This window comes from Ascaphus truei, unplaced genomic scaffold (assembly GCF_040206685.1).
Source record: "Ascaphus truei isolate aAscTru1 unplaced genomic scaffold, aAscTru1.hap1 HAP1_SCAFFOLD_532, whole genome shotgun sequence".
Classification (NCBI taxonomy): Eukaryota; Metazoa; Chordata; class Amphibia; order Anura; family Ascaphidae; genus Ascaphus; species Ascaphus truei.
The window spans coordinates 150,459-168,493 of record NW_027456863.1 but is presented as its reverse complement, the minus strand read 5'-3'; the positions used below and the strand labels follow the sequence as shown (position 1 = coordinate 168,493).

At 44.4% G+C, this 18,035-nt stretch overlaps 1 protein-coding gene across 1 annotated transcript; it reads left to right on the top strand.

Annotated features, from left to right (window-relative positions):
* Positions 1–4,855: 4,855 nt before the first annotated feature.
* Positions 4,856–17,165, top strand: LOC142485090 (protein FAM124B-like). The gene is made up of 3 exons (XM_075584296.1): positions 4,856–5,029; positions 12,369–13,107; positions 15,793–17,165. The coding sequence occupies exons 2-3, from the start codon at positions 12,379–12,381 to the stop codon at positions 16,366–16,368; spliced, it is 1,305 nt and encodes a 434-aa protein (XP_075440411.1). The 5' UTR covers positions 4,856–5,029; positions 12,369–12,378; the 3' UTR covers positions 16,369–17,165.
* Positions 17,166–18,035: the final 870 nt, after the last annotated feature.

Here is an 18,035-nt window from a genome sequence, read left to right as displayed (position 1 = left end):
TGTCCTGTATGCAGGTTACGTGTTCACAGGGGTGCCGTACATGACACCACATATAAATAAGAACTTTGTCATAGTCTCAATTCATTTGTGCTGTGGTGTATCCATCAATCCCTCACAGAAGTGGTAACTTAGACTCTTTATCCCACCGTGTCTCCTGGTTCTGCCAACTTTGTAGTAGATAAGTATATGACTTTTTGGGAAAAATAGTTAAATATTCATCTCGATCTGGAGACTTGGCAAGACATATGGGAGGCAGCCTCCAAACATTCTACCTGTGCCATAATAAAAGAAAATATTTCTAAAATAATATACTAGTTCTATATGACAGCCACTAGACTAAACTCTTTCCTTCCCCATGTCTCTCCACTATGCTGGCGTGGTTGTGGGAGCTGGGTTCCAGATTACATATATTTTGGACGTGTCCCAAGATCAAACCTCTGTGGGGCTCGGTGCTCCTTAATCAACAGTATTCTTAGTGTTACGATCAAACACAAATGAATATAAATGTATATCACAATACATAGATGAGGTTTAATACAGATAAATGTAAGGTTATGCATTTGGGAAACAAGAATAAACAGGCAATTTACAAATTAAATGAGGATAAATTAGGGGAATGCTTGATGGACATAAAGGACACCTACAAGCTCATATTGAACCCCCAAAATAACCTAGACGACCCGCCCCGAGGAACAAAACGGGTCTCTAAAATTAAGCTATATCCCTGGATCCCACTAATAGAACTAAGAACCCATTTAGGCTATGAGACATTCTCTGTGGACATATATGGTCCTTTTTTGGAATATGTTTATTTTCTTTCGGACATTAGTCTTTCAGTGGATATTGTATCCTTAAGTATTTATTTCAATTTATCTGGGACTTTAGTCCATACTGAGGATATTTATATATTTTAGTTATTCCATTTGATTTTGCCTTGAGTGAAATTAAGAGGGCACTTCTGTGACCTCTGTCACTTTTTTCGTTACATTATTGCTTCTTCCCCGTGCACCAGGCTTTTTTTACACCATTTGATATTATGGTTTGAGCGAAGTCCCATTCTCTTGTTTTGCTCATGCCCTTACTAGTAGCTGAACGTCCATGGTCACATATTTCAATGGATTTCATTGTGGATCTACGACCTTCCAGAGGTATGAATACCATTTTGGTCATCGTTTTTCAAAACAAGCCCACTTTGTTTCACTCCTCGCCCACCCTAGCTGATATCTTCACCAAGGAGGTGTTTCGCATCCATGGGATACCTACATCCATAGTCTCGGACCGAGGCACTCAATTTATATCGAAATATTGGCGTGCTTTCTCCAAGAGGCTTGGCATGGCGCTATCCTTCTCGTCAGGCTATCACCCCCAGACAAATGGGCAAACTGAGAGACTGAATCAAACGCTGGAACAATACCTACGCTGTTTTATTTCCGATTCCCAGGATAATTGGGTTGACCTGCTACCTAGGGCAGAATTTGCAACCAATTACCTTCATAATGAATCCACGCACGAAACCCCGTTCTTCGTGAATTATGGTTTCCACCCAAGTCGACTGCCAATCTCAAACATTCCGATAGGAGTGCCGGCGGCTGATGAACAGGTAACTACTCTTCAGGAGTCATGGACCAAGATCCAGTCCGCGCTTCTTAGCGCCGCTCAGAAACTCAAGTCTCAGGCAGACCACTGTTGTCAACAGGCCCCTAATTACAAGCCAGGGGACCGAGTTTGGCTTTCGTCCAAGAACATCAAGTTGAAGTCTCCTACCCCAAAATTGGCACCCTGATTCTTAGGGCCTTTTTTGATCCAGGAACAAATCAATCCTGTGGCATTTTGTCTGCAACTTCCGTCTTCCATGAGGATTCCAAACGTATTCCACGTTTCCTTGCTCAAGCCATTTGTCCAGAGCAAACGTTTCCCTGCTAAGACCCATAAATCCAAACCAGTCACGGTCCAAGGACACCCTGAATTCGAGATCCAGACAATCATGAATTCTCACGTATCCAGAGGAAAGATACAATTCCTTGTTCACTGGAAGGGTTATGGCCCAGAAGAATGCTCTTGGGTACCCAAGGAGGACATCCATGCTCCAGTTCTCTTGGATCGCTTCCATAAGAAATTCCCACAGAAGCATTGGATGGATCGTCCGGAGGTCGATCCTGAAGGGGGGTACTGTAAGGAATCGGGGGCCATGTCCCCTGCGACCTGACTCCTCCTTACCCACTACCAGTACTACAGCTGCCACTGCCTCTGCCCCCCATTGCTACCCTTGCCACCGCGCGGCATTTACTGCTACTCACGCCGTGGCCGCCATCTTGGATTCTCCCGCCAGTGTTACAGAGCGCACATCTATCCCTGGCACTTGTAACACGCGCGCCATGCCTGCCTCCGCCCCCGCTCAGCCCGGGAGTTCTTGCCACACCCCCTGCATTCTCAGCTGAGCCCTGTTACTCCCAGCCTCTCAGGAGCTGCTTCTCGTCACGCCCCTGTCCAGATTGGTGGATACCGCTTTAAATACCCTGCTCTGTCACTTTCTTCTTGCTCTGCATAGCTCCTTGCTTCCTGTGTAGCCTGGATACTGTGTTGTGCTCCTGTTTGTCTTTACTCCTACAGATTTGAACCGGCTTGTCTGACTTACCTCCCTGGCTCCCGACTTCGGCTTACCCATCACGATTCTTACCTCTCAGACCCTTGGACACGGAAATGGATTTAACTACGGAACTCTCTATACTCCTGAATTTGGCAAGTACAACGACTATTCTAAATCTTAATCCAGGCCTGGCCACGCTACAACCACATCCCGGACCCGCTCCCTCTGCTGTCGGTGTGTATATTCAACATCCCACCTCAGTACAGGGGACCGGTCTGGTCTGCAGGCTACACAGCGTGACATTTAGATATTGTGAAGCGGGGGCATCCAGACACTGGTTAAGGGGTTCAGGAAACTAGTCATTCACATCTGGCTTTTTTTTCTAGATCCGACATTTATATATACACACACACACACACACACACACACACACACACGTAATTATGTAACAAGGACTAATTGTAGTAAAGTATAAATGTAATACAATAAATAAACTGTTATGTCAAAAACGAATGATGTTCTTACTAGGAATTTATTCAATAAAAAAAAACAGGGCTGGGGCGGGGCTTATGGTGGGCTGGGGCGGGGCTAAGTGGCGAGAAGATTTTTTGGTTCGGCGAGTAGATTTTTGGGTGATTTGTCGACCACTGTAAATATATATATATATATATATATATATATATATATATATACACAGGTGCGTAGCTAAAGCCTGTGCTCTTGGGGGCCCCGCTGAATGCATATTTTGCTGCTGCAAATGCGCGACCGGCACTTGGCTACCATGCTTGCGAAATCGGCAATTGCCTGCTGCACATGCGCGATCGATATTTCAGCTCTTTCCGATTGTGCATACGCAATCGACATTTGCCTACCGCGCATGCGAGATCAGCTGTGCACTCATGCACAATCGGCGCTTGCCGCATGCACATGTGCACGAGCAACTGGTAAATGCTGATCGAGCATGGGCGGTAGTAAATGCTGATCGCGCATGCACGTAGGCAAATGTCAATCGCGCTTGCGTGGTAGGTAAATGCTGATCGCGCATGCGCGTTAGGCAAATGCCAATGGCGCGTGCGCAATATGAAAGAGCCGATCACGCATGCGCAGTTGGCAAGAACCGATTGTGCATGCACGGCCAAACAATACAAAAAGTATGCCTGGGGCACATGCACGCCTTGCTATGCCACTATATATATATATATATATATATATATATATATATATATGTATATATATATATAGACATATGGTGACCAGGAGATCCTGATAGCCAAAAGAAGACAGCACACTGCAATGTTGATATCAAAAAAGTGTATTACGTGACACAGGGCCGCCAACGTTTCGGTCCTCCCAACGGGACCTTCCTCAGGGCAGTGCACCTCAGACTGACACAAGCACCCATATATACCCCTTAACACATACTAAAAACACCTGACAACAATCAAGAAAATCCAAATTGCAATCCCAGATACAGCCCACATTGCTTAACAGCCAATCCAACATACTGACACTGGCTAGCATCAATTTATATATATATATATATATATATATATATATATATATATATATATATATATATATATATATATATATATATATATATATATATATATATATATATATATATATATATATACATTGGTTGACAAATCACCAAAAAATCTACTCGCCACACAAAAAAATCTACTCGCCACCTAGTACCAAACGTGTGCTGCTTGGGCCAATATTTACTCGCCCGGGGGTTAAATCCACTCGCCCGGGGCGAGCAAATGTATAGGTTTGTCGAACACTGTATATATATATATATATATCACTGCACAATATGTACTCTTGCATTAATTCCCCTACTTCTATAGTGCCAGTTCCTTTATAACACCTATCATAAGTCACTATTTTCTGGTGCTGAGGAAGAATGTATGCTAGTAAATTCTGCAATGTCCAGCGCAGTTTACAATATCTATCCTATAGAAGAAAACATTTTATTACTTCAACATGTTTATCTCATAAAGTTAAGGGTATGAACCAGCTGTCTTTATTTATTGCCAAAAACTGATTAATAAACAATTTCACTAATGTTCATTTTGCATTTCTTAAATACTGTATGTTACCAACCAATTTTCAGTTTTGTTTTTAAAATGCTATTGTATTTCCTTTTATAGTGTAAACCAGCAGGAGGGGGGAAAAGCATTGCCAACGTGTGTCATAAATTATTGTCTGACAAAAGCCGCACAGTCTCTGCTTTTATTGCTGCTGCAAAGGTTGGGCATTATCCCAGCACAAGTACCACAGAGAAAAGGTCAGGACAGCTCCTCATCCAGCTCAGTACTGTACGTGGAAGGAGAGAGAAAGGCACCAGAAGAAAAAGACAGCACGAAAACCATTTTTCTACAGGACTCTCTGTCAACAATAAGAAAACAGCTATGGTAGAAAGTGTTCTGACAGGTCAGTGGAGATTTAGATTATATTTTAATCTCTCCATCTGTGCACTACAATTTAATCTATGAAGAACGCTAATGTTTGTCTGCTAAAAGATATCACAACCTACATTGAATGTACTTTTCTCCAGGATTTATACAGCTACTATAATTTAGAAGTACAATCTCTCCATCTAGGAGAGTTAACATTAGTGGAATTACAGGGGATATCTGTGATCTTTTTTTCAGCAATCCTGGGAGGGGGCGGATTGGGGGGAAATGGCTTTTTTTTGTTTGGCAGAATTCTGTGTATTGCAATGTTTCTCTTAGAATGAACAACATTTACCATCAGAGGAGCTGGTTAGAATCTATGCTCTAAGTAGCAGATTCACACTTATGCTTTGGGCTACCCTCAGGAAATATAATTGTAACGCTAGAGAAACACAGCTGCCAGCGTGCAAGGGCAACGTTAGAAATCGTTGGGATTCTGGATTTAAAAAAAAAATTACATTATTTCTAAGAGGGATACGTCTCTGAATTTTATCAGATTGTTGATGCTAAAAATGATTGCCTGCCCTTTAATTTTGTCTAACAGTTTTAACTGTTAGAATTGCATCTTAATTATTTAATCAATCAAATACATTTGAGTTGACTGTTTGCAGGTTAAAAATTTTTTTTTTCAGCAAAGATGTTAGATAAAGCTAAAACCATGCCAAACATTTAGTTACCATGGAAACAGTAAATGTAAAAAAACAAATGTTAAGGGGGCGTAGCCAAGACCGAGCTGAGCAGATGTAGGTCGGCTCGGCGCCATAGCAAGGAGTCGGTTTTGGCCAGAAAAACGATTTAAAAAGCATCTCTGCAAGCCGCAACTCGAACCGAGCAGGGAGAGACCTGAAACCTCAGGGGTAGCCGGGTTGAGGGGCTTCTCTACACCCGACTCGCTTTAATCCACCCTGGGAGAGGTTCTGGCTACCGAATCCCCCAAGATGGTGGCCGCCCGCGCGTGACCCGGGGATCCCCCGCACAGCTGCACAGCCCTCATTCGGAAGGAGGTTACCGGTGGGGCTGTTTGCACTCCGGAGCTGCCGCAGGTAAGCGGATCAAGTGGTGGGGAGGCGGAGTGCCACAGCCAGCGAGAGAGGCTGACGCCACAAAGCGGAAGAACTGAAGCTGCCCGATCCCTGCGGAAGGGGGAGCTAGAAGCAGAGGGGGATGCGGAAGGTGCCGCTAGCGGAGGATCGCCGCCCCAGTATAGGGAGAGGCTCCTGACAGCGCGCTACAGGCCAACAAGGCTGCTGAAGAGGGAGCAGGGCGGGGAGGAGGGGCCATCTTGCCTTGGCACGCCGAGACTCGGCGCCATCTGGTGGAAGAGTGGAGGCCTCTCTCCTACCCCCCCCCCGATGAGATTTTCACCAGCAATCTGCTGGGGGATCAGAGCTGCAACCCCCAAGAGAATCCCCCCTCCCCCCCTCTTAAGAAAGTGATAGAAGACTTCAAAGCCACTGTGGGGATCCACAGAAAAAGCTACCCACCCAACTATTATCAATAAAGACGAGCAGCCAGGAACGGTCAGCCATATCCTGCAAACTGCACCAACTCACACAAACCTCAAAGTGAAAGGCCAAAGCTTGGAAACAATATTCCGCCTTCCCCACCCCGCTCACATTAGAATTAGAAATCACTCAAGACAGTCCTCGCTGGGGACTATGTACCCCCCAAGAGAAGAGGGTGCGCACTCAGCATCCTGGACAAATCAAGCTAAGATGGCGTCCTGAGGCTCATGCTCCGAAAGATCCTGGGCTTCTAAGCTTTTGTTAGCAATCTTGCCTTGTCTAATCTACTAATCAGAGCGAACTGCGAGAATACTTTAAAATGCACGGCAGACCTTCTCCACTCAGTGCAGCATGAGGAGCGGGCCCATCTCGAAAACACTCAGATTCTGAACTGGGGGTGGAGATTAAGAATCTATTCACGAAATCTGACCTGCTTGCCTTCTATATGTCAGGACTGCGCATCCGTGTCCTGTATTCCCTCACTCACCTGCGCCTCCTTGCCCGGTCAGACCACGCGGCCGCCCCCTCTGCTCCTCCGGCCGCCTCCGTCCCGGCAGCGCATCATCCCCGGCTCCCAGGGGCGTGCGGCGGCTCACATCCGCACACGTGCCTCAGCACGCCGTACTCCCGTCGCGTGCACGTCTCTTAAAGAGACAAGAACCAGTAGGAATGCCTGGACTAATCTCAAAGGGGCTACACCTGAGTTTCATCCTGCCTCCGCCTATCACAGGTCTACTTACGTCTAACACTCCTCCCTGTTCATCCTGATTGGTTCCCTTCTGTATATAGGCTTCAGTCACCCTCTGGTCGTCGATGAGCATAGACCTTCTATGCACTGTGCTCACTTGCAGCCCGAGTACCTGTTCTCATTATCTCGCTTACCTTGTTGTGACCCTGCTTGTACCTGACCTGTCTCTTCTTGTCCCCCTGAACCTTGGCTTGGCTAAACGGACTTCTACACTCTTCGATCCTCGACTATGGCTTACGGATACGACTACTCTACTCTCCTATCCTCGACTATGGTTTACGGATCTCGATTACTCTACGCTCTATAATCCCGGACCATAGGCAAATACCCGTACCCTCTCCACTCTCCTATCCTGACCCTGCTACGTTCACGACTCTGCAATCCAGACCCACCCACGTGGCTTAGGGCGGTGGTTATATATATTGCCCACTTCGGCCCCGTGGTTCAGTCCAGGTTGCAGTGAGCAACCGTGACACTATAACAGAATCGAGTCACTAATGCAAAAAGCAGTGAAGGATCTTAAAGAAGAAATATCCCTCGGAGAACGTACCAGCTCCCTAGATTCAAAGGTAGATGCAACAATCACCCACCAATCCCAAATGGACGACGAACTCAAAGAGGTAAAGGCTCAGCTCATGGAAGTCAGAGACAGGCAGGAAGATATGGAGAACAGAGATCGTCGCAACAACCTCAGGATCCGGGGGATCCCAGAGTCAGAGTCAGACATCGAAGGTTTCATAGGCAAGTGGCCAACGTCAACTCTCCCAGATTTTTCAGAGGAGTCCCTCTCTGGACAGATGCCACAGAAAACTGAGAGTAAGACTCCAACCAGGCGACAAGCCAAGAGATGTGGTGTTAAGGTTTCACTACTTCAAAACCAAGGAGGCGTTCAACACAGTGACTATAGCTTCCAGAGACCTCAAGTTCCAGAACATATCTTTGCAGGTGTACGCAGATTTTGCTCCATCCACATTGGCCAAAAGAAGAAGCTTGCGGGAGGTAACGGCAAAACTGAGAGACTGCAATGTCAGGTACAGATGGACTTTTCCATTTGGTCTCATGGTGATCAAAAACGGGAGACCCAGACACTTAGAAATCCTGATGATGGCGAAGCCTTTCTTGACCATCTAGGCTTGGGGTCCTCCCTTCCGAGATCTTCCCCGGGTGAGGGAGGCCCCCTGGTCCCTTCCTGGTCAACGTTTCCCACGAGGGGCTCTCCCCACCCCTACTCTCCAGCGAAACAGCCCGCGGATGAGATATCCAGGCCCTGAGAGGTTCAGAGGTTCCGGATCCTGTGAGGAGGCTTTTCACCTCCCCTCACCAGGATACTATTCAGACCGGCCCAAACCTCTGACTCCCTACACTTAAAAAAAAAAAATCGAGCCAGGGGAGGTCCGCTGGACAGGCCCCCCCTTAACTGGAGAAAAGCAGGTCTGGAGGTCCGATGCTGAGGTCTGGGGACTCTTCTGCTCCAAACTGTTATGAAGGGCTGGTACATCTAGTTAACTCAATTGTTTTTCTAAAGGTTTAAATGTTATGCTTAGTATTTGAAGGTTAGTTGCAACAATGCTGTTCCAGAAACCTCTCATATGTGAAAACATGTTAAAAGAATAAAGGTTGCATTTGTTACTATGTTCCCAAGGTCAAGTTAATATTTGAATGTCACATTTTGTATCAAGCTAAATGTTTGCCCTAGAGCTGTGTATAGTTTAGCTTTTTCTATATACAGTACTAGGCTCAAAACCCCAAGGAGGCTCCGGGACTGGAGCAGGAGCTGATAGACCAATAAAGTCTTAATCACTACCCCCCTAGATATGTCTGTGTCCGTAGTGACACAGTTGCCCTTGTTTTTTTTGGTGGTTCCCCCTTACCACATATTTTGTACCCAAGGGCAGTTGGGCATTAGGAGTGTCTCCCTTGAGGCACACCCTTCCTCATTACTCTTTAATTTGTGGGGGTTTTTGCCCACCTTTTTTAGGTTCCCTCCCCCTGTCCCCCTCCCCCTGTTCCCCTCCCCGGTACAGCAAATAGATGATGAATATAACAGGAGCTCTACAGGGCAACCCAAACCCGACTGACCATGTCCGCCAGCGTTGCTAACCCAAATATGGGATGTCCCTTAAGGTAATCTCGCTCAACGTGAAAGGCCTAAACTGCCCCCAAAAAAAAGAAGAATGGCAATGTCGGATTTTAAGAAAAATGGTGCCGACATCCACCTTTTGCAAGAGACCCATTTTAGATCCCCAGAAAATCCAAGCTATCTAGACAGACAATACAGGGAGGTTTATTTCTCCTCCGGGATGGTTAAAAGAAGGAAGTGGCAATACTATTCCACAATCGGGTCGCTTTTACATATAAATATAAGAAAGTGGACAGCGATGGCAGATATATGATTCTGATAAGAGAACTTTATGGTAAGGAAACAACCATAGCCACAGTGTACGCTCCAAATGAGAATAGTGTGGACTTTTTCAATTCATTTTTCACTACTCTAGGTGTCTGGGCGAAAACTCAAATTATTCTGGTGGGAGATTTTAATCTCGCACTAGATCCGACCCAAAATAGATCTTCCGCCCTGAACCCCGGCCCACAGAACTATAGATCCCAGGAGATTAAGGCTCTTAAATGAGGCCTTCTCTCACTTAAATTAGTAGATATTTGGAGAGAGGTGAACCCCCAGACCAGGGATTTCACCTTCTACTCATCCCCCCACCAAACATACTCACAAATCGATTATATTTTTTATAAGAGCAGCTCTGATCCCTCAGGTCTCCGAGTCAAATATTCACAATATAACCTGGTCAGATCATGCCCCAGTAGAATCTATAATCACAAATCTGAGGATTATAGTACCCAGAGCAGCTTGGAACTAAACAAATCTTTTCTTAAGGTCCTGGAGGTTTTGAAGGATGTCACCAGGGAAATAGAACCTTTTTTCCAGACCAATGAGGGGAGTGTCGCGTCAAGGACAATATTGTGGGAGGCTAATAAGGCAACAATCAGGGGCTTTCTTATTTCAATTGCCTCCGGGAGGAGGAAACAGTATGGAGCGTAGAGAGAGGTGTGCGTGTGTGTCTCGAGCGTGTCGCACCTTTTACCATTGTGTCCAGTATTTTTGGAGGCGCCATCTGGCAACCCTAGCAGCATTCTCTCTAGCCAGCATATAAAGCAAGGACAAATAAACTGGGGAGGAAATGGTGTTGGCAGTTAGGTACATGAAGAGGTTGGTAGAAAAATCAGTGCATGAGAACTGACATCCCAGAGCACCATGGAGCATGACAACAGCATAATATTTCCAGCAAAATACTTTGCACTGCAGACTCTAAAATACTAACAATGGGTGGGAGCAGTGTTTGTATCAGTAACAGTCTACTAGCTACAGTGCGTTGAAAACAAAGAAAGGAAGTGGCCTTTTTTCCTGTTAACGTAGAGGCCTCTGCAGTATAACAGGAAGGGTAACTTCCCATTCTTAGTAGAATATAATGGGTTCAGATCATTTTATATGCTTTGCATTTTTCTGTTTGTGTTTACATTTCTAATCCATGCCACACATATTTTAATGCAGCCACACTAAACTTCATTCTATACATATGATTTTCTGAACTGACGTAAAGATTGTGCCAAAGGATGTACTGTACTGTAAGTAAGATTTTGTGATCACATGAGTACTTACTTTAGAATACATTTAGTGGATAATTCAAAGTAACCTGAAGTATTCTTGCTGTTATCGGATGCAAATGCCAATTGACTGCAGCGTTTTGGACCGCTGATAATGGCCCCCTCGGACTACATTGTATTAACCCATAGTCCCTCATTCTCAAAGCTGTATTAGACGAACAGCTGATAGCTTTTTGAGTAGGGCCTTTATTTGTATGTGAAAGCTCATGCCCAACAACACATGTATGTAATTGGTATGTTGCACTACAACAAAAATGAACAACTTGTAAATAATCCAATACCCCAAATCTGTTTTTAACCTAATGAACTTGTTCATATTATCAGCAATCACTGACATGGCATATAGGATGGTAAACTATCATCCGTAAATGTTCACTAGTGTTTTCTAGCCTTGAGTAATCACTAGTATCAAAGGGAACAAGGGAACAATGACTTATTATGGACGTGCTGAGTTGTATAAACGAAACAGAAAAATGAAACTTTAAATTCCATACCTTTCCAGTGAGTTTTTCATTAGAAATGTTTAGAACAGGGGTGGGCAACTCCTGTTCCGCAGGGCCACCGACAAGTCACTGAGCCACTGATTGAGCCATCTGTGCTGAGCAGGGGTAGCCTTAAAACCTGACCTGTTGGTGGCTCTTGAGGACTGGAGTTAGCGCGCCCTGGTTCAGAGTGTTGCAGATTTGCCGCTGAAGAACATCATTTTCCTGCTCTCTCCAGAGTAAGCATTATTTTTTTTATTACCTAACAAATGGGTCTTGTTTGGATGGCTTTCTGACTGAAGGTAGCTCAACAATGTACATTACCTTTAAACCAGGTAGTTACTGTATACAGCATAAGTTATCTTTCAGAAGGGGGTTTGTTGGACTACTAATTACTTATTCAGTGTCAATCACACATTATATAAGTTATGGGGTTAAAAAAAAAAGTGGTTAAATCCCTTCACTGTAGTGTATAGCAAATAAAAATGCCACTTGTGAGCACATTCACGTGTCTAAGAGAGATCTGCAACCCTTCCTTTCCCCAATATCTCTTAGCGTACAGTGCTTCCACTAAAGCCAGGGATTCTGGGTAATGACATGCAAATGAGCACACATGCAAATGAGCACACCTTTTGCTTTCATGTCCATTTTAACAAGGACCCCTTTAAGCTTATGCCTGCCGCATTACACAGCTTTTCAGCACAGCCTGGGTTAAAGTACAGAGCCAGTACAACCTATTCAGTGTCGGAATGGAGTTGTGAATTTGAATTTTTTCTACAATATTCCTTTTTTTATACACATAGTAAGTAGTTCAATGTAATTTATTTATTTATTTTGAAATTAAGATAGATGTAGCATTACTGCTTTTGCACAACTCAGTGTATTTTCCTTTTTTTTATTCAGGGACTTTTAAATGGATACAAGGCAAATAGTTTTGCCTCTGACTGTTCATCTGCTCACCAGCTCAGGCAATTCATTTGCCTTACAACAAGCTGTTGAACAACTTCTGAACAGGATATGCCCAGATGTTCGATTGTTTCACGTGTCTCCCCGAGCAGCTCCAACCATACAATATGAGTTTCACAAGAAGAGGCTTGAATTCCCAGGGATATCTGTGACACTATTCCTCCGGGAGGACATGGGCGAAAAGAGGATATCTCACATGCATGGCTTTTTCCACCTACCCCCCTGGAACTACGTGCACCCAGAGCCCAACCAAGGAAAACACTGTCCCACCAACCAAACCGATGATACTTTTTATAGTCTGGATTCCCACATGCCTGTGTGGGGAATAAGACAAGTCCATTATGGCACTGAAATCGTGCGACTTACCCTATATTGCAGCTTTGACAACTACGAAGATGCAGTGAGACTTTATGAAATGATTCTGCAGATAGAGGGAACTGCACAGAAGGCTGGTTTCTGTTTCTTTGTGCTGCATTCTACAAAAGACGTATCTGTTGAGCTCTCCTTAAAGCAGCTTCCCCCTGGGATGTCTGTGGAAGTGAAAGATGGCTGTGCCCTCCAGTTCATGGTTCAAGCTATAGGCCAACTGGTTCCTTTGCTGCCCTATCCTTGCGTGCCAATCAGCGATACAAGATGGCAAACCCAAGATTATGATGGGAACAAAATCTTGCTTCTGGTAAATAATAGTGCTTCTGGTCTATTAATATTAGAGGTCTGACAAATATACATATTAGCATGAAGAAAAGGAGATGAGGTGATGCATTGAACTTTAAAACACAAGTTCATTTCCAGGCACACATCAACATATGCTGTGATTCAATGTATCCTGTTGAAACTGAGTAGGGATACATGGTAATTACCCTTCATGGAAAAAGACACCGTCTATAGAGTAGAAGTACTTGATTGAAATCCCAGTGTCAACTGCTTGTTATCTTGCACAAGACACTTTAGGTTACATTTACTAAGCCGTCTTCTGTTATAAGACATTTTCTGGACTTGGAAGGCACCTCACAGCCTATTCAAGGCAATGGACTGTATTAATACCCTTTTCTTCTTATATAGCGCTGGCATTGTATGCAGTGCCGTACATAGAAATATGCAGGTACCTTGAGTCCCTGCCCCGTGGAGCTTTACAGTAAGTTTGGTGCCTGAGGCCAGAGAGAAAAAAAGGGATTTGCCCACAGTCACGAGGAGCTGACACAGGGTTCTGATCTGGGCCTCCTTACCTCACTTAATGACTCACGTAGTCACTGCTTTTACTCACCGAGCCACTCCTGTTGCCCGCCTTCTGGTGCTGGAAACACCCTATAGCCCAGTGGTTCCCAAACTGTGCGCCGCGGCTTGGCTAGAGGGGCGCCGCGATCAGGGCCGCCAGAAGCGGAGAACAAGGGCTAGTTAATTTAAAAAAAATACCTCTGAACCCGGCACCGGGTCTCCCTGTTGGCAGCGCCGGAAGTAAGCGAGAGGGAGGCCCAGCGCGCACGCTGTAGGAGCAGCACCGGGAGACATCTGTCTCTCCCATCAGCACTGCCACCCCCTCCCCCCCTCCCGGCAGCATCGGTGCACCATCTGTGAGAGAGTGTGTGAGAGAGAGAGAGTGTGTGAGAGAGAGAGAGTGTGTGAGAGAGAGAGAGTGTGTGAGAGAGACAGAGTGTGTGAGAGAGACAGAGTGTGTGAGAGAGAGAGAGTGTGTGAGAGAGAGTGTGTGAGAGAGAGAGTGTGTGAGAGAGTGTGTGTGAGAGAGAGTGTGTGAGAGAGAGAGTGTGTGAGAAAGAGTGTGTATGAGAGAGAGTGTGTGAGAGAGAGAGAGAGTGTGTGTGAGAGAGAGAGAGTGTGTGAGAGAGAGAGAGAGTGTGTGAGAGAGAGAGTGTGTGAGAGAGAGTGTGTGAGAGAGATTGTGTGAGAGAGAGAGTGTGTGAGAGAGAGAGTGTGTGTGAGAGAGAGAGTGTGTGTGAGAGAGAGAGTGTGTGTGAGAGAGAGAGAGTGTGTGAGAGAGAGTGTGTGAGAGAGAGAGAGTGTGTGAGAGAGAGAGAGAGAGAGAGAGTGTGAGAGAGAGAGAGAGTGTGAGAGAGAGTGTGTGAGAGAGAGAGTGTGTGAGAGAGAGAGTGTGAGAGAGAGAGAGTGTGAGAGAGAGAGTGTGTGAGAGAGAGAGTGTGTGAGAGAGAGAGTGTGTGAGAGAGAGAGTGTGTGAGAGAGAGAGTGTGTGAGAGAGAGAGTGTGTGAGAGAGAGAGTGTGTGAGAGAGAGAGTGTGTGAGAGAGAGAGTGTGTGTGAGAGAGAGTGTGTGAGAGAGAGTGTGTGAGAGAGAGAGTGTGTGTGCGAGAGAGTGTGTGAGAGAGAGAGTGTGTGTGAGAGAGAGAGTGTGAGAGAGAGAGTGTGTGAGAGAGAGTGTGTTTGAGAGAGAGTGTGTGTGTGAGAGAGAGTGTGTGTGAGAGAGAGTGTGTGTGAGAGAGAGTGTGTGTGAGAGAGAGTGTGTGAGAGAGAGTGTGTGAGAGAGTGTGTGTGAGAGAGAGTGTGTGAGAGAGAGTGTGTGAGAGAGTGTGTGAGAGAAAGAGTGTGTGAGAGAGAGAGAGTGTGTGTGAGAGAGTGTGTGAGAGAGAGTCTGTGCGTGTCTGAGAGAGCGAGAGTCTGCGTGAGCGTGTCTGAGAGCGAGAGTCTGTGTGAGCGTGTCTGAGAGAGCGAGTGTCTGCGTGAGCGTGTCTGTGTGAGCGTGTCTGATAGAGTGAGAGTCTGTGTGAGAGACATACCAACTGCGCTCTCCAACTGTTGGGTATGTATATACAACTTTGTTTTCACTTTCGGCGCCGCGGAAAAATCCTGATCGCCCTAGGGAGCCTTGAACCGAAAAAGTTTGGTAACCACTCCTATAGCCCATTGACTTTAATGAGCAGGAGGTGTCCTATGGCAGAAGACTGCTTTGTATACGTAGCTGAAAATGTTATGGGGCAAAGAGATTACATCAGGGATAAGAGCATTAGACATGAGTATAAACATAAACAGCAAAGGTACCTAACCAAGGATATACTTAAATACGAGGTAACACTCCATGTATTTTGTTCTGGTCAAATATTTTAGAAATAAACAGGGAAACTCCAACAAAGAGCCTACAATCTACCATAACATGTTTAGAGAGCTTTACAGACCTGCCTCTATTTTGGTTTATTGTTGTGTTGGACCTATTACAATTGTTTCATCTTTATAATGAGTGAGTTTCTCGTGACCAAAATGATCAATTCTACAGTGGAATCTAGAAATTATGCTTCACTTCGTTGAAAAGACGAAATGGTTGGGGGAGGTACGGTATCATGCAGTGTTGTGATTTTGAAACAGTACTTTCTTTACATATTATGTTTTGCATATAGGTTAACGGCAGCACGTCAGAGATACAAGGCCTCTCTGACAGCAGAGCTGCCCAAGAATCGCGAGTGAATCCAGGCACTCCTCACCCATTATCATTCAGGAAGCTGACCAATAGATTGGAGACAGAGGGGCAGATTTTGTTTGACAACTTGAAATTCAAGCAAGCTTCTAGCATTTCTAACGACACATCTGATCAAAGTGAAACTTCCCGTGGCATGCCGGTGGGTGACAGCAGCAATACCCAGCAAAAATTGATGCCAAGGCACTATCTACAAGTGAAAAAAACAGAGACCAACGTGGACACCGGCGATGCAGTAATGAGCCTTGAGGGACAACAGGATTGTATTTGCAGGTTTGCCAGGGATCTGCAAAATATTCCAGCTTGTGGACACTGCCACTTCTCTGGTGCAGACTGCAGAGACTCTTTACTTTTGCCCTCTGAGCAAGGAGACTCTCCATCTTCTAATGCTGTCAAAAGAAACAAATGTTTTGGCATGGGGACCATGGCTTTTCAATTGCAGAGATCACAGGCACACCATAGCAATAGCAAAGAAGAGGAAGAAGAATTTTTCATTTGACATAAGATATTGTAGTTCTATATGCCCTTTTAAAAAATGTTGGCACAAAAGTGATTTCAACAAACAACTAGTTGAGGTGGATTAAGGTGGATGCTCTTCAATTCAATATCTGTATTAATTCCACATCACCCCCAGCACTAAGGGAGAAAATGTCAAGATGACGTGTTTTTTATACTCTTCTCTGAGACTAAATGGTTCTGTGGGTGTTACCCCTTAATCTGCGATAATACAGATCAGGACACTTTCATGTGGAAACGCCTGTTGAAGTCAATGTGAGTTTCCACGCGATAGTGCCCTGATCGGTACTATAACAGTTTAAAGAACAACCCCCTTTATATGAATTTGTGATTTAAGTGCACTACATTTCATAAGATGCAAAGATGTTACATAACTAGTCCCCAGCAACAAAATTAAATCATGTATGTCACATAAAATGTATTAAGTGATTATTGCATCCTATTCTGCCTGGAGAGGCTTGTAATATCCATCATAATAGGGTGTCTTTATATCAACTCTGCCTTTCATAGTTCATGTACAAAACATTTTGATTACCAGTGTAAAACACGGTGTTACATTAATGCAATAAATGTGTACATATTTGATTGTTTACAAAACCAAAGGGGACAGCGCAGGCTCCATAGTGTAAATAGTATACAGTTTAATAGTATACATATTCAATTGTTTATCTGTTTTTCTGCTATATTTGTCGGAAAATGAAGACAGCAATTGTCTGGTCAACCCTACCCTGCCGTGAAAAAAGAAGGGATATTTGATTACTTATAATAACATAGAATCAGAGGGCTTTACAGACACTTGACAAATAATTGTCATATAATTTACTTATTTTTGTAGTGCACTGGTTATGTGCACAATGGTGACACCGTTAGTCGTGTGTTAAAAATGTTTTTTTTAAATAATAATGGTTTTGAGCTTTAACACGGAAGAGCATAATGCTGATAAAGGTGAACTAAATTTCTTTACTCACAATTTTCAAATGACGAACACTAAAAGAGTTAATTTTCCTACATACTGTAACTCCTTTAATTCTCTCAAAATGTGAAACTTCAGGTTTGGACATAAGAAAAAGAAGTGGTATCCCTTATCACCCAATTGTAAATACAAATTCTAAATTACTAATAGTAATCATAATCTAATACACATGCAGCCCACGTTATTGCACCTGTTATCTCACGATAACGTGTTTCTGCTGTCTTGCAAGTTTGAATGTGTTGTTGTGCGATTTGCAATTCAATACAATGGAGCTGCGTGTTGCTATGGGGCAATTTAGTGCTTTGCCGCACGATAAATGGTGCAATAACATTGGACAAATGAACAGTAATATGCTGCACACCATTAGTCAAATAAACAAAACAGTATTACCGGTGCTGCTGGTTCAAATGGATACCTGTCACAAATATCCAAGCTTGAACTGTGAAAAGGAAAGATCAAGCGCTCCATGGATTTGCAAAAGTATTACATTTGTTGCGCCATACACAACGACCGTTTAGACCTTAGTAGGTCTTTTTCAAGTGAAAATGCCTTTTCACTTGAATAAGACCTACTAAGGTCGAAACGGTCGTTGTGTATGGCGCAATAACATTGGAAGCATCTGTATGTTGCTTCATTATCTGTCCATAACATTATAACATATGAAGAGCTTATATATT